At 34.3% G+C, this 26,181-nt stretch overlaps 1 protein-coding gene across 2 annotated transcripts in view; it reads left to right on the forward strand.

Moving 5' to 3' along the window:
• Positions 1–26,181, forward strand: part of dysc (dyschronic) — a 73,173-nt gene that overhangs the window by 16,829 nt on the left and 30,163 nt on the right. For both annotated transcript variants that reach the window (XM_069047046.1, XM_069047047.1), the window contains exons 2-7: positions 5,184–5,541; positions 8,920–9,237; positions 10,070–10,200; positions 20,327–20,551; positions 24,153–24,278; positions 24,870–25,042. In XM_069047046.1, the coding sequence (XP_068903147.1) occupies positions 5,232–5,541; positions 8,920–9,237; positions 10,070–10,200; positions 20,327–20,551; positions 24,153–24,278; positions 24,870–25,042 (1,283 nt within the window). In that variant the 5' untranslated portion in view covers positions 5,184–5,231. The remainder of the gene's footprint in view (positions 1–5,183; positions 5,542–8,919; positions 9,238–10,069; positions 10,201–20,326; positions 20,552–24,152; positions 24,279–24,869; positions 25,043–26,181) is intronic.

A 26,181-nucleotide genomic window follows, 5' to 3' on the forward strand; every position in this document is an offset into this window, starting at 1 on the left:
TTATTAGACGGTATCGAATAACATACTCTTTACGATGACGTAAAAAGATAAGAGCACTAGCAGTATTACTCTTTTTAAATATTCCATGAACTTTTACCAATATCTCTGTTGGAAATAGTGGGTGAAAACTGAGACACTTATAATTCTTGAATTTTGATAAAAAATTTACAAAATAAAATTTTATTTCGCTAAAGTTGTCAGATTTTACTGAACAATACCATAACTCTGCTTTATCATTGAGGGCTAAGAGATGGAATGAAAAAGATTTTAATTTATTTCCTGTAGGATTATTCGTCATCTTAACATATTCATATTAGTCTACTTAATGCAAAAGTTTCATGCGTAGGCTAATTACTGTCTTAGTTTGTCCCTTTTTAAGCGGAGATTGAATGGGTTATTAAACTTGGTAGAGAATCTTATGAAGATGTATCACTCGTCGGACACCCCAAGTGTTGTAATTGATCCACGACATAAAGTTCTTCACAAGACAGCGTTCACAGCGAACCAAAGACTTGCGGCTTTTTGCTGATAGTGTTGGGAAAAAGTTTATACAGTGAATTATTAGACCAAAAAGGACTCAAACTGTCTCTCAGTCAGTTGTCATTTTTTAGAATATTTCCAGTAACTAATCCAACAGGAAAAATTATGGCAACAGTTTGTTGAGATTCTGATGAAGTGCTTTTAATTCACAATTTGCTTCGTGGAGAGGCAAGTAATTATTACGCCAAATTAATTTACAAAATACACCATCTTATAAAAAAACGGGACAATTAAGACGAAGTGTGTTTTTTTATTAGAACAAGGTTTCGGCTTACAATAGGTGCATTTTCATGATCGCTATCCATAACGCCAGATTCAGAAAATCGAAATAATGCCTTATTTGTGGCTAGTTCTCAGGCTCAGTGATTACTGATTGTTTACTTTCAAAATTAAAATTTATTTTCCGAAGGATTTTCTGATCAATGATATTTGTTTGATAGAGGTTGGCATTCTGAATTCGGCCATATGTCAGAGGGGACATTGACATTGAGAGTTATTGAGATAATCAAAAACAAAAATTGAGAAATTGAAATATGTATTGATAGCCTAGTAATTCGAAACGACTTACATTTGGTAATAATAGTTGACCAAAAAATAATAATTTAATTAAGTGTTCAAATTGTTGATAATAGTCAATATTCCAACTACAGCCGGAAGACATTTGAAGAGTCGCTGGAAAATAAATAGAAAATTGTCAATACGTTGCTTTATGGGAGAGACTGCATCAACAAGTATAACAATAAAATGCCTTGAAGTATAATGTGCTCCAGAAAGTACTAATCGGCAAGCTAAGTTTAACAGTGTTTTTCTTAAAAGCAAAATAAATTGTCGATAAACAGAAGTGTTCCGTTTTGCTGAGGGTCACAGTACATCCTTTTACGATCGATTGTGGATAAATATTTTTGCTACCCTTGTTATAAAACATTTCTGTAAACAAAAAACTATTTATTTTGTAGTTTGTTTGTTGTATCAAAATTTATCTTTGCTTTTTAAATGAAATAAAAGAAAATTTATTTTATAATATTAGGAATATCTATACTTTAGTTGCGATTGAAAAAAATTCTTATTATTACATTACTTTTACTTAAAGCAAAACTATCTTTGTGTAACATAAAATTTTGATTCTACGTTCGAAAATATGCCGACGGTCAAAATTTTAGAACTTGGGACTTAGTTGCGATGCAAAAGGAGTAAGTGAGTCTGATAGGCTATTGATTTTATGTCATCTGTCATCTATGTCATCTGACAGACCTCCAGGTGCTTGTGACTCCTTCCCAAAGGATTATGCTGTTAAAGTTAATGGGTTAACCTCTAGAGGGCGTGAAAATTGAAACTTTGTAGTAATGATCACTCGGGAAATACTCAACTTAGTATCACCGCACTTAGGGTGAATATTTTATTTTGGCCAATAGAACGTATTCCATCTTGTGCCGTAGTGGCCCCACTTAATTTATGGTCATAAAATACTAAGCACATGCAATTTGGTGGTTTTAGTCGTTCAAAATGTGCCAGTTGCGAGCACTCTGGTGTAACTTTTAACCCCCTAGCTTCTACACCACTGGTTCCCCGATTCTAAATTTTTCGTCATTGACATATTTTTAACGTAGATTGACTATTGCATATGGACAAAAATTTTGTGCGATAGGAAATTATATTTATCTATTGTTTTCATTAGCCTAATGTCTTTAACTAATACTTTATTGATACAATTAAATTTTAAAACAAAGCGACTAAATGTTAGACAAAATGAAGCTGCGTTAAAAGGTAGGTATTTTCTTGTTAGATACATAATTATTTTCGCTACGTAAAGGAGTTCTACAAACTACACGGATATAAATATTTCCATATCAGTTTAAATTTCATAAGCCGGAGGCTAAACAATTCCAAGTGTGAATTTCCTCTTGAAATATTCCTGAGACCTGACTATGTGGGTCACCCTGCATTTCCGTTTTACCAATTCTCCTTTTGTGCGTGGGAACGTGCCCCAACTATACCTCACTTATTTGACAGTTTTGTAACGAATTGCTGGAAAGTTGGAGGGATTGGAGGGCTCTAAAATATTCAGGTGTTATATGGAATCGTAGATACAGTTGATGTATGATGTATTTTCAAGTAGCAGTTCGAGCAGAGCGCTACACAATTTCGTTTCGTATCGATCGTTGGAAATTCTGGATATTGCCTATTGAACTATGCTAAGAGTTACAAGTACCTACTTTAATGTGGTGGAGGTGATGAGAAGTCTGGGTGACACACTTGGAAAGTTGATGCTGGATTCAAGCGTTCGGAAAAGATGAGGGTGTGATACGGTATTTTGGCCAACCGACTACAATCGGCAATGATTTATTAATACAAATTTGGCACAACTTAGTCGTCTGGAAGCGGGTCAATGTGTTTGCTCATGCATTAAATCATCGTTTTGCAAAAATGTAGCTTCGATTAAAAATGGCACAATAAAACAATAAATCAAAATCTGAATCGTTGTTTAAAAATTTCATAAATAAACAACGAGACTAAAGGCTCATTATTGCTGTTGATCGTTTCGTATTTTGCATCGGTTTTAAATGCAGTGCACATGAAATGTATTTTATGGCTGAAAAGCTCCCTGCTAAAAGCAATTCCGATTTCGGAGAACTTCCGACACTTGACTGAAGCCACTCTAAATGCTGCATTTTCAATAATTTTAACCTCTATTCTGACTCCCACAGGATCTCTTTTTTCCAGACAGTTTTCTTCAAAGTCGTCATTATCATCGGTTTCACAGTGTCAGTCTCGTTTCTTTTCTAGACATTTCATTTCAACAAAAATAATAAAGATTCCATTTCGTGAAACGCAATTATAGTCTCGCTGATTACGATCGAATACATTATTGTGACAAAAATGAAACAGTGATTACCTCTATTCCCTCGACTTGTGCACTATAGATATTAATGTATGTAAACATAAATTTCATGGGTTTCGTGATAAAATTGTATTAATGACGTGAGTTGGAATTTTGGAGGATTACACTGTGGGTCTTCTAATGAAAGCAGGACCTGAAACCTTTATACAAATATTAAACCCCTAATAGCTGAAATTCCTGAAATAGCAATATCTGACATTAGGGCAGAGTTTGCAGTTTTTCCACCGAAGAGAAATCTGTTTTAATAGACTGAAAATGAGCTGGCAGAATTTTGTTTTCTATTTTTTCAACTCAAAAATTATTATTTATAAAACCGTCGCCACAGAAAAAAATGGTGTTGGACAGACATGTGAATGGAAATAAATAGTTGTAACGTGCAATCAACATACAAATATGAAAAGTTCAATCTTGTTGCAAAAATGTTTTTAATTGGATGGTGGGCGGTTTTTCGATTTTTAATTAAATTTGAAACTGTATCGGAGAAAACATTTCCCAATGTGCGTTAATGGAATGAGTTACCAGGTATATTGGGAAATTATTTTAAAGGGTTTGTTAGATTTTAATCAATTGTTAATTTCCTAAATATAAACGTGGCGTTTTATAAATATGTCAGTTATCTTCAGCAAGATAACTTGCAGCGTAGAACCCTAATTTTTAATTTACCAACCCCTTTAACGGGGGCATTTAATTAAAAATTGTATTAAGCAGTAACATCTGTAGCTCTTCTTTGTAACTTAATATATTTTTATGTGACTAAATAGTAGACATCAGAAAATTTAATTTAGATTCTAATTATGATGGGAATTTAGAGACAAAAGAAAGATAAAAAAAGGCAGCTTATGTCATAAGTGGGGAGAAAAAAAATGTATTTTTTAACTACATCCTATCCACGTACCTTTAGAATTATACTCTGAATGAAGTTGAAGTTGAAGACATTCCTACATTGTCACTAACAGTTAATATTTTAATAATCTTTTGGTTATATTCAAATTTTTTAAATTTTATCTCTTGTGGAATAAAGAAAATTGTGCAGTAGTCCTTGTTAGCTGACTTTCTTTTAAAATCTTTCGCACTCCAATTTTGATTTGGAGATGTCCATAAACACATATGCTTTATATTGGAAAAGAGAGAATATTGGAAAACAACCGCGCTTTGGCTTCTCCAGTCGGACAGGTTGGAGCGAATCACTCCCAGTGGGGAGTTTACAAGGATTTGTTAGGTTTTGAACTTATTCCGTGACAAATTCCAATGCAAGAACATCCTCAATGGACAAGACTAAATGCGATTTTTCACGTACGTTGTCAGTCTAGAATTGTTTTTAAATTCTGTTGCTGCCAGAACAACAAAAAGATGAAAATTTTAGCTTGAACAATTATAAATAAGTTTGCAGGCTATAGATTACATACAGTGCATGAAATTGCGCATTGCTCATGGCGTTGGCAACTTAACAAAAATTTACATTTTAAACAAGAAGAAATTAGTTGCGGTGGCTGTTGGTGCTCCGCTTATTTAGCCAAGAGCAAATAGTAATTATTAATTTACATTAATTAAGGACACTTGGACCAACTACGGTTTGGCATTTAATGAAAATCGTAGTTATATTGCAACCCATTATGTACAGTACAGTAACTACAAACACAACTGAACAGCTTGTCTTTTTGGCTATTTTCAGTTTAGTTAATATTAAACATTTAGATAATAACTGATTAATGAAAATTGAAATGGACTTTTTTTTTGTTGGCAGCTAACGTACTCGTGACGATTGCGCGTTGGCTAGGAAGTAGCCCGAGGGATGCGCGCTGGGGAAGAATACTCTGAGCTGGCTGAGTTAGGCAGCTCTTATGTAGGAGGGGGCCGCTACGGAGGTACCGCTTGGACTCGCACCCCGGGCAGGAGCCGGACCAACACTATGCCTGCAGAGGCCGAAGACGTGCTTGACCCCAACGGCAGCCCCAGGGGCCATTCCAGAAGCCGCTCCGGTCTATACTACTCCCCTCCCGGCACTTCCTACACGATTGTCGAGAGGCCGTCGTCTGTGATGCACCACCACTCTTCCAGGGACTACAATACTCACCACTATAACACCCTTACTAGTCCCAGGGGTAAGTTCGAATTCGCACCGCGACCTGTCTATCTAGATCCGAAGGAGCAGAATTTCTCAACAATGGCTGCTCAATACTCTGACAGATAAGATACTCATATTGAAAGTTATACTGAATGTTTGAGGATAAACGAAACGATTCACTGAAGTACACAACATTATAAAATTGTGTTACTCACAAACAGGAACATTGCAATAGCTATTCTATCAAATTTAAAACACATATTATTGCTCTAGAAATGAATTGAGAAAAAATGTATCTAGAAGATTGACAACAAAAAACATTTATTTTTTAGGAAGTTATTCTATTTATGTACACTAGGGTACTATGAGGTTACTTAACTTATAGGGTGTGTAGGTGCATAATTACGTTACAGTGAAAGTACGAAATCAGCGGTTATATACAGATCCTGGTAATTTTACACATTCACTGAAAGGAGGACTAGTTAAAGTAATTAATTTAACCCACTTTCATTATTGGTTTCATTGAATATCTAACGTTTTGCGTGTGGCGAACTATAGAAAAAGCCAACAGTTGGCTACACGCGAGACATCATTAGTGTAATTACAATAGCTAAGTGCAAGTTTTGGTTTGAAATATTGATTTATTTAAAAAAAATGTTTCGACTGGCTTCACATGACAATGACCTCTATGACCCTACAAGGGAAATTCTAGTTAAAAAATGTATTTTCAAACTGGAAGGGGTGTTGTAAAATGTTCTTGTAATACAAAATGCCACAGAAATCGAAGGTTGTGTAAAAGTGGAAAACTCTGCTGTTCCAAATGCCTTCTTGTAACAAATAAGTTTCATCATGTTATTCTTTATTCTTACTTTATTATTACCTACGCGCCTACAATACATTTTATTGCGAAATGAGCTTTGTCTTTAGACAAAATACTTATTTAATTATTACAGTAGTTACTAATACGTTGTAGCAGTTGGGCAGAAGAACTACATTTTCTAGGACATATGAGAAATCGATATTTTTTATATACCATATCTTACTTTCACGGGTTTGATCAGTGAATGTGTATAATCACTAGTAATTCCATACAATCACTGCACTTCCGACTTTCGCTGTAACAAGTGTCTCAGTGTTTTAAATAAACTGAACATTTTTGGCCGTCTTTATTACTCTCTCCAAAAAGAATCGTCACAAGGAGCACAGAAGTGTCAGATAGAGAAAAAAATAAAATCACATCATGTAACTATGTATTACACAATTTCTTGCAAGTTAAACTGTTGCTTTCAGAATCTTAAAAAATAATAATCTAATTTAGACTTGTTCGTACTATTTTTTGTTTGTTTGAAGTCTTTATTGAAACTCCACTTGTTATGTTGCTAATTTAAGAAAAATAATTTGGCTGTTACTCGACCAAATGCATTCCAAGAAAATTTAAGAGAGAAGTTAAGCAAAACAAGAAAGTTGTTTTGCTAATTTCAGGATGTCAATAAAGGCGGAGATAAAATAACATTTTAGATCCAAACTTTCTAGAAATACCAAGCAATATTTTAGATACAATCGTATTCTATGCATTGTTAGGCAACTTCTCCCTGGGTACCTTTTAGCGAATGCGATTTATAATCTCGTAAGTACACACAAGGAGCTTGAGGAATGTTCTTTATTTGAATTTGTGCGTTTGGAAGTTGGGAGCGTTTCTGGATTTTATTAACAAAAATTGAGTATAAGCCATTGGAAGGTAAACGTGGCGTATATACCAAACCTATAAAAAGCTTTTCTAAATTACATATTGGGCACGAAAAATACGACCATGTCAAATTGTGGCATTTTATAGCCGAACTTTTTAGTATCAATGTTGTGAGTTCTGTTCAGGGTGTGTTCAGGTTGATGTTTCATTATAAATGAAATCGCAATGGTCGGCTGAAAATTGTTTCAGCCACTGCCACCTACATTTACTTATTTCGGTTACATTTTTATTTACAACCAGAGTTCATTATTTCAGAACTGAAAAGCCAGAGCTACATTATTACTTAAAAACAGGTTTTCAGTATATTTCATTGCTACCCACATTATTATTAGTTCCAGGAAGTATTATCGAGCTCTCGGTGACATCAGTATAAACAGTAATTGCGCCCTGATGCGTGGTTTCTGAGTTTATTTGACGTGGGAGATAATTGCATTTCTTTGCGTCAAAGTTCAAACTGTTATTTACTCTGTCTGTATTGACTCTTTTTGGACAAATAGCTTAAAATAAACCTCCGCCATATTTTAACATGTTTAATATCATGCGTTCAAATGAAAATCTGGGCTGAGTAGGCGTTGAAAAAAGTCAACCATTTGGAACAGTGTAAAGTTTGAATTTCCCGCCGTTTAACACGAATGACATTTGTTTATGTTTAATAGGCACAGGATTGAACACGTTTGTTTTCAGCAACTTAGATATTTGGTTCGAGAATGGGAATCGTCAGTTATTCTATTTTTCATGTAAAACATTGCAAAGAAAGAAAAAACAGAAATACTTTTTTGTTTATAAATTTTAGGTTAGCTGTCAAACATGCTCTAATTACAACTGTCAATTTACACTTTAAAAAAGCAAAACAATTGACGGTTTCCAACGCCGTCCCAGCTCGTTTAGCTGAACGATATATTTGATTTAACGTGTGCCGATCAAATGATATTTTAATAAACCCGCAGTTCGAAATCAACATAAAACATTTTTTTCAAATAGTTGTACAAGCAGTAACTAGCGAGAAAAAAATAAATAATTGTCTTGACCTTCCTTTTTTTGTCTATTTTTTATTATTCTCTTTAGCAAATTACTTGTTTATTATTTGTGAAAGTTGTTTTTTTAAATAAATCTTTGAAAGTTCAAGATTTATATGGCAAAACATAGAATGAGGTTACGAAAGGCAAGTCGGCGCCTGATGACATAAGTATCTAGTCTACTGTTGAAACCCGGCGCCTCCACCATAACCGAACGAAAATACTCCGATGTTCAACTAAATCAATAGCAAAAACTGAACAATTTTAATAAATCATATTTGTAATGGACAGACAATGACAAACAATTGCAAAGCAATTTGTGACAATTTTTTGTTTCATTAATCTAGATATTTTTGTTCTATACTTCGTCCAGCGACAGATTGGGAGATTGTAGGCTTATAATCCAACACTGCAAAATACACTAGAGTACATTAATTAGAGCATAATTTCATGGCAAAAATGTTACTGCTTGAAGGATATATTTCAAATTTTACGTGCGTTAGGTACTAGATACTTTCTCTACGTAGAATTTAGTTATTTTTATGTCAACCGATCTCTCGCTGGACAAACTATACCAGGTCAGCCAGAAGTTTTAGCTGCCTAGATTATAAGTGCCAGTCATTGGCCAAATATTGACGTTTCTTATTTTTAGGTACGTATTTGGGATCGAATCCTAACTTCAATACAGCAAGCAGGACAACACCAAGCAACAACAAGAAACGGCCGATATCTCCAGAGCAAGTTCTTCGTCTATTCGGTAGCAATAATCAATCGAACACTAAATTAAATCCTGAAAGGCCGCGAAGATCGCCAGCTAGCAGTCCTCCTTCTACCACACATCAAGTCAACTATAGAGCCCCTTACGGCCCCAGCATTCACGAATTATCGACCAGAACGGTGACGATGGTGAGGGACCCTCAAGACGGGACCCATGGTTTTGGAATCTGCGTCAAGGGAGGAAAGGATGCAGGTCACATTTTATGTTAAACTTAATTTGTATTTAATTTTAGCGTGGCATCTGTCGCAAATCTCCGCCGTCAATTTCGTAAATTCGTCGTTCAGTTTGTTGATGTGTGCGCAGGAAGTGAGGAAATTGTAATAATCGGGTTCGCTTAAAATTTATGCGACGGTAAAGAGTGACGCGAAAATATTTTAAGAGAAGTAAGTGCTATCGAAATTTCTATTATTTAGGCAATTTGCATCGGAGAAGATCCGTTTCTGAACGAGTGCCAAAATGACTCAACAGATGAAAGAATCGTAATTTATTTTAGCTCGAGAAGCACTTACTTTTTCAGTCTTCCATAATTTAGATGTGAACTCGCCTAAGATACCTGTCGGTCTTCAAATTAATACGAGGAGATTTGCGTTCGGGTGAATTTAATTTGAATTTTAAATTATTTAAATGTGATTTCAACAGGCACACATTCATGTTTGTCGTGCTTGTTTCTGATACGGGCTCGGTTTACGCCGGCAAAAACATTAAATTGAATCAAGACCTCTGCAGCAATAATTATTGAAATAGAACAAACACAGTTAATTTACTGCCTTCTGCTATGAACCGGATTAACATCTATCTACTTTGAATTTCAAATGAATACTTATATCGCGTGCACACAATTTTTGTGTATTTGTCCGCATACGCGGCGCGATTAAAATAGTTTTTCGGATATTTTTTAGTCGAATTTATTGCCGTCCCGGAAACGCCCTCGCTGCCCGACGAAGGTCTCAATCCCCGTCGAGGGTGGGCGCGTTTCCTCGATCGAATTTGTTTGCGATTAATACACTGTTTCAATTTTAATTAGGCGTAGGAGTCTACATTTCGAGGGTAGAAGACGGCAGCGTAGCCGAACGGGCAGGACTGAGGCCGGGGGACTCGATATTAGAAGTTAACGGAACACCATTTACGGGAATCTCCCACGAGGAGGCCCTCAAGGTAAATCTCAATAAAATATTAAAACTTTCAAATTTATGCCCGAAGATGTCGTCCGAGCTTGATTATGATTTGTCAAAGTGGGAGCGGAGGATTTATGGGGGCCGGAGTCGACTCTAATTGCGTTCTTGTTCGCTGGGTCCGACTTTTCGAGATATTCTCGAACGGGTGCGTGTGAATTCTCATTAACGAGATTGGAGATTTTCAATACACAAAGGGGCGCTATTGATGGGGTTCGGTGGGCTCCGAGCGAACGACACGCCGAGACCAATAAAAAAATCAATGCCGTGTTAACGTGGCGTACCAGCAACTCTGTACAAGAACAATTGTGGGGAAAATAATGCGACCGTGTCAACCGACTATCATGGATGTCGTGCAAATTTAATTGCACGATAACCCTCCGAGGCTGAGCGATTTATTTTAAAATATTTACCATTAGGATAATAACGCATCCTGCGGCTAACTGCACCATGAATTATATTAATTAAGTACACTTGACGCAAAACGACAACAACTTACCTGTGACGTTAATTAACTTCTATTTCGCGTAATTGGTGAATCGTTATAGAAATTTAAATTAAATTAATTTCATCCGGTTTTAATGAAGCCGTCTCCTGTAGCCGCTACCTAACTTCACAGTTTTAAAGAACAAGGCTTACTTTTGTAAATTTACGTTATATAACTTATTAACAGCAGTTAGTTTGCTTTTTGCTTAAAATATCATCAACCTCGTCTACACTGCCACGAATATGATGTTCAATTAAATTAGCTTTCGATTAGAACACACAAATTTTATATTTATTCATTCAGTAAAATTAAACACACAAACTCACAAGTAAATTCTTTTTATAATTAAAATGTCGTTTAATTACATTTTTTAAGTGGACAACTTGCACACCGAAATGGAACGAAATCACTTGAAAATTTTCTTTAGGCAAAGATTAACTGATATACACGATTAAATTAATTGCGTTGTAATTAATTACTCCGTGATAAAAATATCCTCAATATTAAGTGAGTAATAATTTTAAGTGGTAGATCCAAAAAGAAACCTTGCGTGTAATTTAAACTAATTAAGTACTTTTGAAGAATTATTTAAATTTAAAAGCTTCTCAATTTTTGTTTTGGTACAATATATAGAAATTACCCCAATATCTAGGGTATTATTGTTGCAACTTTGTTATACTTGAGAGCGTGTGTTGTAAACGCACTGTTAAAGATTATTGACTGATTTTATTAATGTTTACAAATTTATTAAAATTATACAAAATACGTGGCTTTATGGCGTTCAGTTACAAGCTCCTATAATTGAAAGCAAATCAGCTTGACTAAAGGAAGGAATAATTTGCCCAGCCTTATGTTAATATCCCATTCACGTTCAGTTGGAGGTAGATCGGGTGGTTACACGGATAATCAAAATGTGAGTGTGTACAGTCAGGGACAGAACTAATGTCGTGTGGAAGGCTCGGTTAAAATAAATCAAAATCACTCTCCCGGTTTACTTTAACTAGAAGTAGTTACATTTCTTCTGACGTGGCGTCAAAAAGCGTTTGAAATCCGCAGTTGCGGACTGTTTTTTTAAGAAGTACATCGTTATATGATATTACACAGAATTGCCTTTAAGCCACTTTAAAAATAAAATTATTTAATGCTTTATAATTATTAATTTCTCAAGTGACCCTTAGTAATAATATAGGGCATTGTTAAACAAATTTTCTACGTTATCGATATTTTTGGAAATGCATTGAATAATAAGGGGTGTTTAAAAATGAAACTGGTCAAGAGCCGTATAAAAAAAAAAGTCAATTGAAGACGTAGGTGCTTCATAATGTCGTATATTTTGTTTAAGTGACAAACCTTGAATTTGTGCCCTAGTATCTCTAAGTGAAACATAATCTCACTAAACTTTGTAAGAATAGGGAACGAAACAAGAGGTATTGTCCACCATCTCCTTCATGACATATTTTGATTTTGTTTATTAATTATTAATTAAGAAAACTGAAACCTTTGTGCCGGATCACCCGCTAAAAGTTCCAGAACAATATATTGTGCGACACGTTTCCACACAAAGACACTTGTTGAGGGAAGTTTTTGGTTCATTCTCCACAATTTCCTTAACTGCATCGACAACTCCTGGAATACGATTTGTTGACCTTCTGCTACCTTTTTTTTTGTTTTACTTCCAGGCTGCGGAAATAAGTTCACAGTACGATCTAGACTCCCCTCAAATTGTCTATAATCAATGACAACTTGTGGAAACTGAAGCTGAAATTGTTGCAAACAATGTTGCACTGAATAGAACCACTGATCTTACGACCGTTGCGAGAATAACTTTCTATCATAAACGCTTTTTACTCCGTTGAGCAAATCAATTTTAGTTTAGTTTTGAAAAAAACTGTCTTTTTTAATGAAAAATACGTCAGATAATGGAAAACAATGCCATTAACGCAAAATTTAAGGTTAAACTGGCCGTCTGACGTCAGTTACGACCAAAGAGTTCTTGACTAGAAATTTTTAGACACCCGATAATTGAATAAACTTTCTTAGGTTTTGTTATTGCAAATTCTTTTACACCAACCAAGTTCACTGATGCTATAGACAGACCTAAAAATGTACTAGTTAATTCGTTAGCATGCAAATACTAGAAAAGAAGATAAATTTTATTTGGATATCTGGAGATATCCTAATCCAGAAATTTGAAAAAAATCGATTTTTACTATTACTTTTCCTTTAAGGATGGAACATGGAGAATGAGAATTGAAAACTCTATGAAAACGGTGAGTATGAAAAACTTTAAATGTGTCTTTCTCGAAACTATGTTTTTTAAATGGCTGCCATAATATTTCAAGATTTACCCAACCGACTTGACTTGATTTTTTAAATCTCGTGAAAGATAAATGAATAGAAGAAACCTTTTTTCTCAGGTTTCAGGTGTGTCTGTAAGAAGCTCAATATAAAAACACAAGTTGTACACAAAGGATCAACAGAAAATTTGTATGTTTCTTCTTCAAGAAATTTCAAAAAAGCAGAATATATGTTATGTCTAGACTAGAAAATCCCTTTGTTTCGGTTTCAGATAGAGAGAAATGAAGCGAAACAGATCTCAGGTTTTGTAAAATTTCAAATTGGTAATTAAGGACCTGGCTACCGCCCACGTGTCCCTTGCAGCCCAGCACGTGACGGCATTACATTTGACCCTGATTGTACATCGATACGTTTAAATTCACTTACTAGATCTAGATACATATCCAAAATGGAATAAAAAAATACAAAACATTCATTTATATTTTCTGTTATTTATAATTGATTACTAGGTTTACAATGATGGACACTTGAAAACATTCGCTTAATAGCGGTCAAGAGTTAATAAAGAATCTATTTTTATAGCCACGATCCAATTTCTATCATCTCCTTTTTATGGAATGATGAGAGTAATTCCCTCCGGGACCGTTTATTGTTATCTGCTGCTTACAGGCTACCTAGAGAAGTTGAATTTAATAGCGCCATTGGTGGGATTTGTATTATTTTTCGTTTTTCAGATGAATGTCTGTATTTTATTCTGAAGATCCTGCGAATTATGATGAATAAGTTTCGAACTGTTGTAAAACGACGTAAATGATTTAAGTTCCTACAAAAATTGTGTCACATAATTTTATGCAAAAACGTGACGACTTTGCATTTTAATAAAATCGAACCGCGAGCTTTGATTACTGGGCGATCGTCATATATCTTCATTAAAACAACTTACTACAAACAGCAAGGCCATTTTAATGATATTCATTACATTTGCCCCAACTCACGAAGAAAAACCTCCACATAAAAACCTTAACTCATTTGTATTCATGGCGCGTCTAAACTTAGTCGCATATTCCTCAAACATGTTTGAACTAATAATTGCCTCACTATTTTCTTAACTTTTTCCAGAAGAATACGTTTATGGACTGGAAACATCATCCTTGAGCCTGTTTCTTATCTAAAAAGAAAAATAAATGTAACCCAGCCTCTCTGACAAACGACTCAAAGCAGACTGATTCGCTTTAGGGGTTATTTAACCCGCGCCACTTTTCTCTCGTCATTGATCGCCTGATGAGGTTGAATTGAGTCAGAATAATTAGGAATTTTTTTCATTTCACCGGTGATTCTAATAACGTCAGATATATTTCTACCGGTACGTTTTTAAAAGGATTGTATTTTTTCGGCGCCGACTTGATTGAGGGCGCATTAGTTGAAACGTAGTCGATGGTGTCGACATTAATGTTAACATGGCAGGGGCTTTTCTCGGTAGTTTCCTGCGAAAGATAAAAGCTCGAAGGTTCGAAGCTGTTTTTGGATCGCCTCGAACTATAAAATAGAGTGATTGACAATGATTTCCTGCTTGTGACATTTATTGACATTGATTATAAGCCGTCATTTATTTATTTTTAGCAGCAAGTCGCTATTGTTAGATGCCAGAGCACAATACTAAGCTAGTATATCAGTGAATTTATTCAGGCAATCGTGTGCATTATGAATGACACATTCATTTGAATCGAGGCTGCGCTATTACAATGATACCCAGTTAATTGCATGACAAAACAGGAGTTCGTGGAATAATTGACTGTTGCAGTTTACCATTTGTTTCCCCCTTTTCGAAAGACACGAAGTTTTATTTGATTCCCTTCGAACAATTAATTCCATATCAAGTTTTCTACAAAACTTTTTTTCGTAACAGAGAAGTTGTGTTCGTTATCTTTTTTAACTTCCTAGATATTATTTCAATTAAGTATAAAAGAGCTTGGTTTTTTCTAGCTTCAGCAGCTATAAAACTATAGATATCAAACGTTGTTTATTTAGCGAATAAGTCATAGTTTTTACTTTAAATTTACAAAATGGTGAAATTGAGATTATGTATCTGAAGGAACTTTCAAAATGTATCAATTAACAAGACCACCTGAATTTATGAAAGAAAGGAAACATTACGGTCTGCTGGCCCATATTTTTTTTAAATGGTTTAAATGTAATGTACCTATGAATAAAACTACAGTGAAAAAGAAGCAAAATGTTTATCGCGTATAAAGATTCGTGCAAATACGAACAAATGTATGGATTGGAACTGATACTTAATGACATGCTAATATCGAAAGTTGTTTTCAAAGATAACAGGAAATACAGCGAATTTCACAGTTTATTGACATGTGGCAATGGTTTGTTTTCAAAATATTTCTTTTACAAACATTTTAAAATTTTAACCACAACAAAGATATTACGCTTGAACGAACATATAACATAACAATTGTAGAAGATGAAAATTCAAAATTTAATAAAATATACAAGAAAATAACGTTTACCTACATTATACGTACTTAAAAAATACACGGTTTAATAAAAGATAATAAAGAAAGCATTATAGGATGGAAGTTCGTAATTACGGCGTTAGGTAAGAAAACTTTGTACGAGGGTCGTTCATTTATTGTTCCTAAAATTGACATGAACTGCTCGATGAAGAATAATTTATTATGTAATTTATTAACACCAACATCCAACATAAGTGAAATTTAGTTAGTGCACAAATAAAATACTTTTTTGGCTGATACCTATAAACACAAATATTTAAGCATTGAAGCATTCGCTTGATGTCCACCAAAGTTTATTTTGAAAACTATTTTGTGTAGGTTTTTGGGCGGTTACATTGAGAAAACTATTTGAATTTCTGAGACTTTTGCTTCTATATGAGGGATCATCGTGATCATGAGCCACTCTCACAAATATCTTGTATTTTTTTTTTATGTTTGCTACGAAAATATGTATGTATGTATTACATACAAGATATTTTTGAAATATGTATACGTATAAAAAACTCTAGAAAGTTCTGTGGTCAGTTGTAATGATAACAGATATTTATGCATTAAGGGAGATATGAACATGATTTTTCCCTGAGGTTGACGTGGTTATAATCCGAGGGCCTTTGGCCCGAGGAATTATAAGTCAACCGAGGGGAAAAACATGAATATCTCCCATGGTGCATACAATATTTTATTTTTTAGTCTCTGTACTTAAAAGTTAAAATTTTATTAAAAATATTTAGCAGGGAAGATTACGTGAATATGTGGTTGCTATAGTTTCGTTCTCATGAGTTTGTTGTCAACAATGTGGAGGGCGAAAAAATTTGTTGTTTTTCACAATCTCTATCTATGACGAAAAGAAACAATATCGTGTTACTAAAAAATAAAAACAATTTTCCTCCGCTTTTAGCAAGTGTTCGATAACATTATTGATGTTATATCAAAAAATTAATTAATTTCAAAAAAATTGAAATGTAACATTACAGGGTCTTTACCACATGGTAAAGTAACTGTAACATACAGTTACTTAGAAAAAATGTGTTAATAAACACAGGGGTTGTGAATATATTAAATCAGTTATAGAATGTCGAAACATTCTTATTTCCAATGAGTTCTGTTGGTCTTTTACAACCTGAGTTAATTTGTAATTGAAAAAGAGCACAACAGAGTTTGATTTGCAAATGGATTCAAACACCCTTTTCAATTAATCACTTTGTCATGTTTCTTTGTAAACATGACACTCGAAGAACGGGGCAGAGCCTTGAAAAAAATATACCCGAATTTCAAGGGAATTAAGGAATATATGAAATACATTAGACGATTTGTAAAAAACAATCCCGGTTCACGATAGCGCATGATAAATGACTGCATTATTGAAAGCTCCTAGCGTCGATTTTTTCAAAAACGCTACCCGTAAACATCTTATTGTCGGTATAATGATAAACATCAATCAAGTGTGAAGAATATAGTGATATCACCCTTCAAATACCTGTATCTAAAAGTCTGCACATCGATTATCTGTCAGTCGAGACAGATGCGCTGTGTGTCTTCATTAGGATGCATGAGTGAACGTAAAACACCTCCTTTACTGATTATTTCGAGGACACCTTCAGAATACGACAAGTCTGCTAAAAAGGATAAATTAACTTATTCAGCAACTTCGCTGAAACGTCCAACGGGGCCGACTAAGACGTTTCACCTCACATCAGTTAGAATTTAAATGAAATTGGCTGCACCTCCGTCGCTTCTTCATTCATTAGGTTTGATAGTACTCCAAGTCGCCAGAGGAACGATTGCTAATAAAAGTTAGAAATTACACGGACGAGCAGTTGTAAAAGCTAACAGGTTATTAAATTTTCGCTGTTCCTAATCCGTGGGTTGCAAATGTGCAGTCTAACATTCCGACTGGCCCGGAATTTTGTCATATTTGCGCCGGGTAATGCAAACCAATAGCATTTATCAAATTTTCCAGATAGGGACTCGAGATATCATAAATTTTCCGCGCCGTTCTATATTCTTAGTGTGATAAAATTCACGAAATAGTCAGTTCGTGTCTGGTTCCCATTAAAGAACCGCTCCTAAAAGCCACAAATCGAAAAAACTTCACCATCCTGACGGGGATGCACGAATTTTAATAAAACTGGCAATGCGGACAATTATTATTCCGCTAAAATGGCCAGCGCTGAAACGAACCAGAGTTTTTACCCACGATTTCGAGGAATCCAACAGGACATGCGACCATTTTATTGAATTCTAACAAATCTTATATGTACGGATTGGGGATTGCTTGAGGTTTGCTTTACGGCAGTCATAAAATTTGCTTGAAATTCGTTTCGGATAAATTATTATTTGCCACGATATCCTAGATAAAACTGATTATTGCGTGATTGTTTCTCTTTTCCGTCGGTCTATTAATATTTCACGACGTCGTGCTCACTGCGAAATTAACTTTTAAATTCAATTATCTTGTATACATTTTGGGTCGATATTTGCCGGTAATGTGCCAGATTATTTTTACCCACAGATTTTGTTCGGATAATATTGCCGAGTTTTTACCAGTTGAAAGTTATAAAATTATTTCATTTATCAAAATTAGATATCACACGCTCCCGCCTTTCTGGTATTTTTTTTACCCAAACTGGTGCGTTACTGCATTCCAAAAGTATTTATGTGAAGTAAACTACCGTAAAGTATTTAATTAGCATATTTGCGAAGACATGAATCTCTGGAAAAGACAATTAGACACGACGAACTGGTCGATAAGCTAATTTAAGGTTCGGTTTTTTTTTCATTTAGTTAGTCTGGTCTTGTCTGTTCCAGCAGAATTTCTAATTTGTATAAAGTTATAGATTATTTATTATGAGATTAGGAATTTGAGACGCGCAATGTACGAAAACAGCTTCAGGGCGTACTCCATCTCGAACATCATTATCTTTTCCTACCACTGCAGAGCATCCATCATCAAATCTTTGTGCGAACAACTTATTAAGGTTATTCATTTCTTTTATTCAATAGAACAGATTAAATTAAAACCTTCAGAAACGAGGAACAAATAAATTTCATTTCAGTTATTTTGACTTAGTTGTAACTAACAAATGGCCCGTTATTTGTCATTTTAATAATTTACATTTAATATGTTCACAAAGCATTTGTACGCTGCCTTTTTTAGCATTAAAGATCTAGGTACACTTTTCAATCGGTCTGCATTGGAGAGGATTAGTGGAGAATATCCCAATAAACTTGGCTGCTTCACTCTGACTATTACAATCGTTGCTGTCAAACTCTTTTTTCAAAATGCATAGATGATTTTTTGCGACAGTTTTTCTTCTATCATGAATGATAGATTCTTAACTACACACTATGTGATTGCCATGTGCATGTACGTACGTTTTTAGTTGTCACCTGTTACTTTTTTTTGATAAATCAACACTTGTTTTATTTAAGGAGATCTACATCTATGAATGATTTATTCTTAATATTTTTTCTAAAGTTCTAAAATGGTATTATGAAAGTTTCAAAGCTTTTTATCATCCTGTTACTTCTTTTAATCAATATTCTGCGATAGTTCTTTGAATAAAAAAATGAAACATTCCTTTATTTCAAGGATATTCGTGCTTCAAAAGCTTCAAGTGCGATCACATTACGACAATAAGAATTTGCATTATTTGTAACCGTTGCAGTTGAATATTTAAACTCCAAAACTTAGATTGTGTATTTTATTGATCGGTGAATTTGTTAAAAATTTACCAATGCGTTTACCGTGATCATTACATGGTTTTGAAACACGAGAATACAGTTCTTAATATTTATTTAACTCTCACAACCAACGACCAAATAAATAAAAAAATTCCTGTGTTTTCTTTTTAACATTTTTAACTTCATGATTAAATACTAAATACTATTGTCCTCTTTAGACGTGTTGCTCAAAAATATTAAAACGATGAGTAAGTGGTTTAGCGCTCGAATGGGTGCACATCGTTTCGATCAGAATGAAATTGTTACATTGCATATTGACATATCAGAAGGAGCAATCATCGGAAACGAAGTGGTGCACTATGTACACCTCAATCTTCGAGATGATATCGTACTAAAACGTTTGCTTCCTACATGCACACTAACTGCAGACTTCCCTCTTTTAAAATAAGCACGCGACGTTTCCATCACACCAATCGATCATTAGCACTACCTAATCCGGGATAACCAATAAATTTACCATCGATGACAGCTCGTCATATCGTGGCCATCGGTTAATGCCGCAAAGCAATTAATATCTGTTACATTTCTGGAATGTGGCAGTTAAACAAATATTTTATCTCTGGATTTCTCCCTTCATCCAGAAATCAAAGCAATAAAGAAGGGAATATAGCTGAATTTTAAACACCTGATTTGACTTGTGCAGTTAATCTTTTTTATTAATTACTGAAACAGGAAATTAGGTGCTAGGAGGTTGTTCCAAAGAAGAAATGAAGGGTTTTTGTTCTCAAACTTGGAAAATGAAATTTCAGAATTAATAACTGCACTTCAAATAGAATCTCTATTTTAATCCGTGTGACAAATCGACTACAATTATTTTGTCGTATCAATTGGATTGCTGTATTTGAAAATTAAATTAGACAACTCTAATTAGATTGTTGAAAGGACATCTCCTTTAAACTAAATAAACCTCTTCGTATTACATATGTAAATGTAATTTACTAGTATAATAATTGATGGAATGTGGGGGTGGGTTGCCTGCGGTTATGATTTTGGGGTGTCGTTAACTGTTGTATCATCTCGACGATATAACTGATAGGTACATCCTTCTGCAGATGCTGAAGTCATGTCGGAAGCTGAGCATGACAGTTCGATCTCCCACTCTCCCCTCTGGATTAAGCTGTGGAGGAGCTCCTTGGCAAATGCGTCAAACTTGTTCTTGGATGGATAGACACGGAAGGCCAGTCTCGCCGCCATTAGAATACGCGAGAAGTGGTCAGATGCCGCCCCAAAGATACGGCTACGGTTGGAAGACCAACAAAGACCGCAGCATACGAAGGGTAAGTTAGCAATTACGAGTGTTTCAAAACTATCATTATTGAAGTTTACGATCTCTCTATTCGTGTAGCGGCGCAGTTATAAATCTGTGTTTGTGAAAGGCCGTAGATGTAGACATAAAGGCCATAAATACGGTCTTTGACAAATAACTGGAGAAAAATGAGGAGATGTGTGATACACACAAAGTGACGGAAATCTCATTACATAGAAATACACCGATTTTACGAGAGGATGCTCGTGATACACTCGCTGCTGAGATTTATGATCATGAACAAACATGTAGAACAGACACTTGGGTTTAGCTACTTTATGATATTAATCTCGTCTTCATCAGTTGACCCTCTTTTGCAATTTAATTTACATTAACTATATCCTATTTAATTACTTTAATGTTTAATGGCTCTATTGAGCAACGGAGCCACATTAAGCTCTTGATCTGCTTTCATTAGCAAATGCTCCATAAAATGAATTTGTGTGAGATGGAACGTAGAAGAAATTACCAGACTATCTACAAAAAAAAACAATAAGTACAAAATTAATTAAAAGCAATTACAGTCTTAAGTGTTAAGCTTGGAACACAGTTAATAGAAAGATAATAATTACTGGAATCAAAGTGGCTTAAGAAAGAGAGAATAACGGGTAAATATTGCCAATAACTAAAAGCAGTTAAAAATACTCAGATATTGCGGGAAATTCAGCAACATGTTATGTTCATTGATAGTTCCGCATGTCAGGCATTTTAGTGAGGGAAAAAGAATGATAGAAATCAAACAGTGTGTCCAACGTTAAAAAAATAAAACATGGCCTCCCATTATACTCATTATGTAAATGAATGAAACTTTTTTTGTTTATTTTCTGTAATTTAATTTAATTTTAAATCTATTCGAACAATTTTAATATTTTAAAATTTAAATAAAAAGAATAGAATAGTTCATTCATAAATTCATTCACAAATTTGGAAACGAAATTAAATTCGGCCGATAGATGTGACATAAATTAATGCCCAAACGATATCTCTTAATCTGTTATTAGTTTTCCATAATTTGAAAATAAATGAGATTCGTTTTACAATTTCGCTCTTTAATCTGATGATCCCATAAAAGTGTAATTGTACAATGAATTAATCAACATTGGTTTTTAATTTAATTTTTAAAACCTTTTGCTATTAATTTTGTGATTTGTAATCCGGAGGACGGATGATATTTAAATTGAAAGTATTATTTAAAATACAAAATGTAAATAATGTAATTAGCAAGATCGAGCTAGAGTAGTTGGTTGTAGTAGATAAATAAACAATATAATAATGCTTTGTTCATGTCTAGATTTCAAGAATACGATAACATGGAATGTGATTCATGATGAAATTAGACACAAGTTTCACCGGAATATTAAATACGGTGAGCTCTACGTTTAGTAGTCTACCAAAGATCCTGGAATTATTTAACTCTTTACACACGGATATGAAAATGATATAATTAAAAACAAATGGGATGAATATGACTAGAGTAGTTGAGTTTATTCACACTGTAAACATGAATGAGTCTACATTTGTGGTCTGAACGTACTAACCCCTTACTCGTCTGAAACGTTAGATTATGGTGTGCTGCAGACAATCAGTTGAAAGTCTCACAATGAACTATATCCGTGGTGGGATAATAATTAACTAAGATGACTTGGTATTCGCTCGTGCATATACATGAATGTTATTTATGCAATTTATTGTCTACATGCTAACAATAACGTAGCTTACACTATCATTTTTGCTTCCACTGCGTGTTTTGATGAGGTGTAAGCTAACACAATTTATATTGTACTGTGGCTTATATCGAGGTTTATATTGTCTTCACCACCACATTGTCTGGTGTTGTTGCATGCACAGAATGACAGATTGCAGACAAAATCTGTGCTATTGTAATCGTGCGTAATCTAAGCGACGTGAAATTGGAAAGAAAGGAGGACGTGGGCGTCAAGAACGATCGACAACTAATTAAATTATTATATCGTTTGTTATTTTCAATACATTAGTTTGCCGATTTTGTTGAATAATAAAGCTATTACGGAAACGTACCGAGCATTATGCGATTTTTTACAGCATTTGGGGCTGGTTCATGGAGCCTTACATCCTACACACCATTGATTTTTATTGTAGCAGCCGTTGCTTATTACTCGTTACTTCCGCAACTTCTCGGTTTCATTTCTTTTCAGACCAACTTCTATTTTTTTTTCTCGTTTCTCAAAGAGATTCGTTCGGATGTTTTCACCGTTGAGTTTAATTTTTTCCGCAAATTTGGAGATGATTTAGGGTATGATGAATTACTTTTAGGAAACGATTGGCTGTTGGGTTTATTAAAGAAGTTGATTGACTTAAAGGAATTGTTGGTGAACATTTTTTTCAAACAAAATTTTTTACAAGTCTTTATTCATAAATTACATACATAACTTCCTGCAACATCATTGTAAAATAAAAGTTTTACGAAAAAGAAGCATTAATACAACTTCAAAATATGAATCAGGTAAAATTAATTTTTTAGTGTTATTGAGTAACTTGCAGCAAAACAAACGAGTGACGTCTGCGGTGGGAGTAAATTTGCGCAGATCATGCCACACCCCACAGTGGAACTATTGGTCTAACAATTTTTAACATACTAGCAACGGCTTCAATTTTTATTTTTTATAAAATTCCTAAAAACGAAACGTTCATTCATTAATTTATGACATACTTAAGAAAAGAATACAACTTATGCACTACAAAACAACAACACACACAAAAAACACATCAACGAAAGCCCCTTTGTTCTATTTTCTTCCACGGAAATTTATTTATTCTTAATTTTCTTATTTAAATGCTTTAAGTACATTTTTGTAATGTTTTCATCCTGTCAAATGTCATGACTTTGTTTTATCACTTTTATAAAACTTCTGTAGAAGATTAGAATGAAATTACTCTTGATTAACATCGATAATCGTTATTATTACAATTTTTTTATTAAAAATAGGGCATGAATAATTACGTCTTTTTGTTACTTTAATTATGACTGAATATTATGTAGAAATGAATAAATAAGATGAACAAAGAAAAAAGTAAACATAGTACAGTAATAAAATACCAAAGAGTATAAAGAATAATATGAAATAAGTTTATCCGGCATTACAAGAATAATTAATAAGTTAATATAAAAAATTAAATAATAAATCCGAAAATGAATTACATTTTTTTGTGAATCTTTGATGTGTACGGTAACAAATTAAAAAAGAATAAATAATTTGTTTTTCGTTTGAACATTAGTTGCGTTCGTACATGATAAATTTTGCGGATGAAAATTTGTGTCCTTCGTTATTTTTCAGTCCATTATATTTGCTAATGATGTAGATAATATAGTGATGTATGTTCGCTATAGGTGGTCACTCTGAGTTCATTTAACAGTGTTTGCTCGCACACGAGTAAATTAACTGGAAAATTGTATGAAAGCACGACACACCAATTTCCATAGTAACAGCTGTGACGGATGGTTAACTATACCATCATATCTAAAATTTCAATAATGCTATTATTTGTGTGTTGAAAAGAGCAAGGTATTTTACCATATTTTCGATATGTTATAGGTGGATCTCTGCATAGAACCAGGTCAGAGCTTGGGCTTGATGATTCGGGGAGGTGTTGAATATAATCTGGGGATTTTCATCACCGGTGTTGATAAAGACTCGGTAGCAGACAGGGCCGGACTTATGGTAAGATAGTTTTCATAAATAGACGGCCTCGTTCTGCACACACGATCGTTGTGTCGAATGAGAAATTTAAAAGATTGCCCTTTCGCTATTCGCCGGCGGCGGCGGGTACATTGTAATAAAATTTCACAACACGAGTGGATAGTGCCGCCCACCTCTTACATAAAACCCGAAAGACGGAAACAGAAGTAAATTACATTTTTATTTATCACTGCGGGACGGAATAGACTCGGCTCGATTTAAGGGTGATATAATTGTCCGGTTTGGGATTGTGCAGCTGTATTTGAACATAAAACGTGGAAAAAATGGGACCCAGGATTAATCTCACCTAATGGGATTAACTTATCCAGATAAATGGGGCATTGGATCGCGACTGGAAAGTAATAAAATGCCATATTGATTTTTTTCCAACGCGGTCATAAATAGTTCAGGAATTTCAGTAATTTCTGATAAGCGCTTCACAAATTTTCACAAGGGTTCGACCACAAAATGAATCGAGCTGAAGGGCTTTGAGGGAATTGTGATTTAATCAACAGTTCTGTTTGCTGGTTTATTTCGGTCGCTTGTTTGTTAATCATTGCAAAAAAATTCTAGGTTGGCGACCAAATTCTAGAAGTGAATGGACAATCTTTTATGGATGTGACACATGATGAAGCGGTCGCCCAGCTCAAGTATCACAAGAGAATGTCACTTGTGGTGCGGGATGTGGGGAAAGTTCCGCACTCGTGCACTGCCTACGATAGGGACTGGGACCTGTGCAGTCCGGGGTAAATTTTTATTTCAGTACTTATTTATTTTGCATCTCTTTTTCAAACACGTTTCAAAGAAATTTTATCAGAGACTAAGATCAGCAGGCGAGTCCTGTACCACTATTTCCGCTGCGTGAACATTTTCAATGCGTGAAGAGTATATCACGTGGTGTCAAGGCTACGTTGTTACAGTGTAAATCACAGCTCCGCCCATGCTCTTCTCGTACCAATTCAACATTCAACACTTAACAGATTCCACGTGATATACCCATCATAATAATTCAATAATTATTAAACTAAAGTGAGCAAAATTATTATTATTATTAATTTTTGCCTCTCTTTTAAGTCAATTACTAAAGGAATTGCACTTTTTATTGAGTATATTTTCCATAATAAAACTTTAATAAGCGTCATCCATAACTGATTTTATTATTTTGATTCAAAGCTATAATTTTAAAGGATTTTATATCGTAAATTATGTTTACTGTGTTTTTGTATTTGTTGCATAGTTGAAAATTGCAAGAAAGCAGACTAAAAATATTCTTTCTAAAATGCCTCATATTGAAACGAAAAACGCTTTCCGCTACAAACAAACATAACTGGCACCAATTTTCGATCAAAATACCGCCATTTATTATGCTCGCGTCGATGATAAACAGTATTTACTTTTGACAATACAGAAATCAATAAATCGCAGTTACGGATGGAAATCGTCTCGTCAATGCTGGCTCGTATTCTGCACTGTTATTGGTAATAGAAATGCAGGTGGTTTTGAATGTTTTATGCAGTTTATACAATGCAGTAAAAGTAAAGTTACTGCATCGAGTCTAATTTGCATAATGGCGCTATCAGTAAAGATAATCGACATTTAAGGAATTGTGCGTGGTAACTGATACACTTTTGTCAATAACATTGCCGCCACAGTTAACATTTCTGATAAAAGTCAACACGCGATCTATTGGAAAAACTAGGACGCTTTGGCCTAGAGGTGAAAATCTCGTTCCGAATAAACAACAAACACAATCAATAATTTACAAGAATGTGTGATAATTCTAATTGCTTATACTCCAGCGAAGTTCTTTAAAGTGTTCTATGTATATCTGCAGACATATCGTAAAAAAAAAATTTTCGATATTATTAATGATAAGGGATAATCT

The sequence above is a fragment of the Tenebrio molitor genome, chromosome 5 (assembly GCF_963966145.1).
Source record: "Tenebrio molitor chromosome 5, icTenMoli1.1, whole genome shotgun sequence".
NCBI classification, from domain to species: Eukaryota; Metazoa; Arthropoda; class Insecta; order Coleoptera; family Tenebrionidae; genus Tenebrio; species Tenebrio molitor.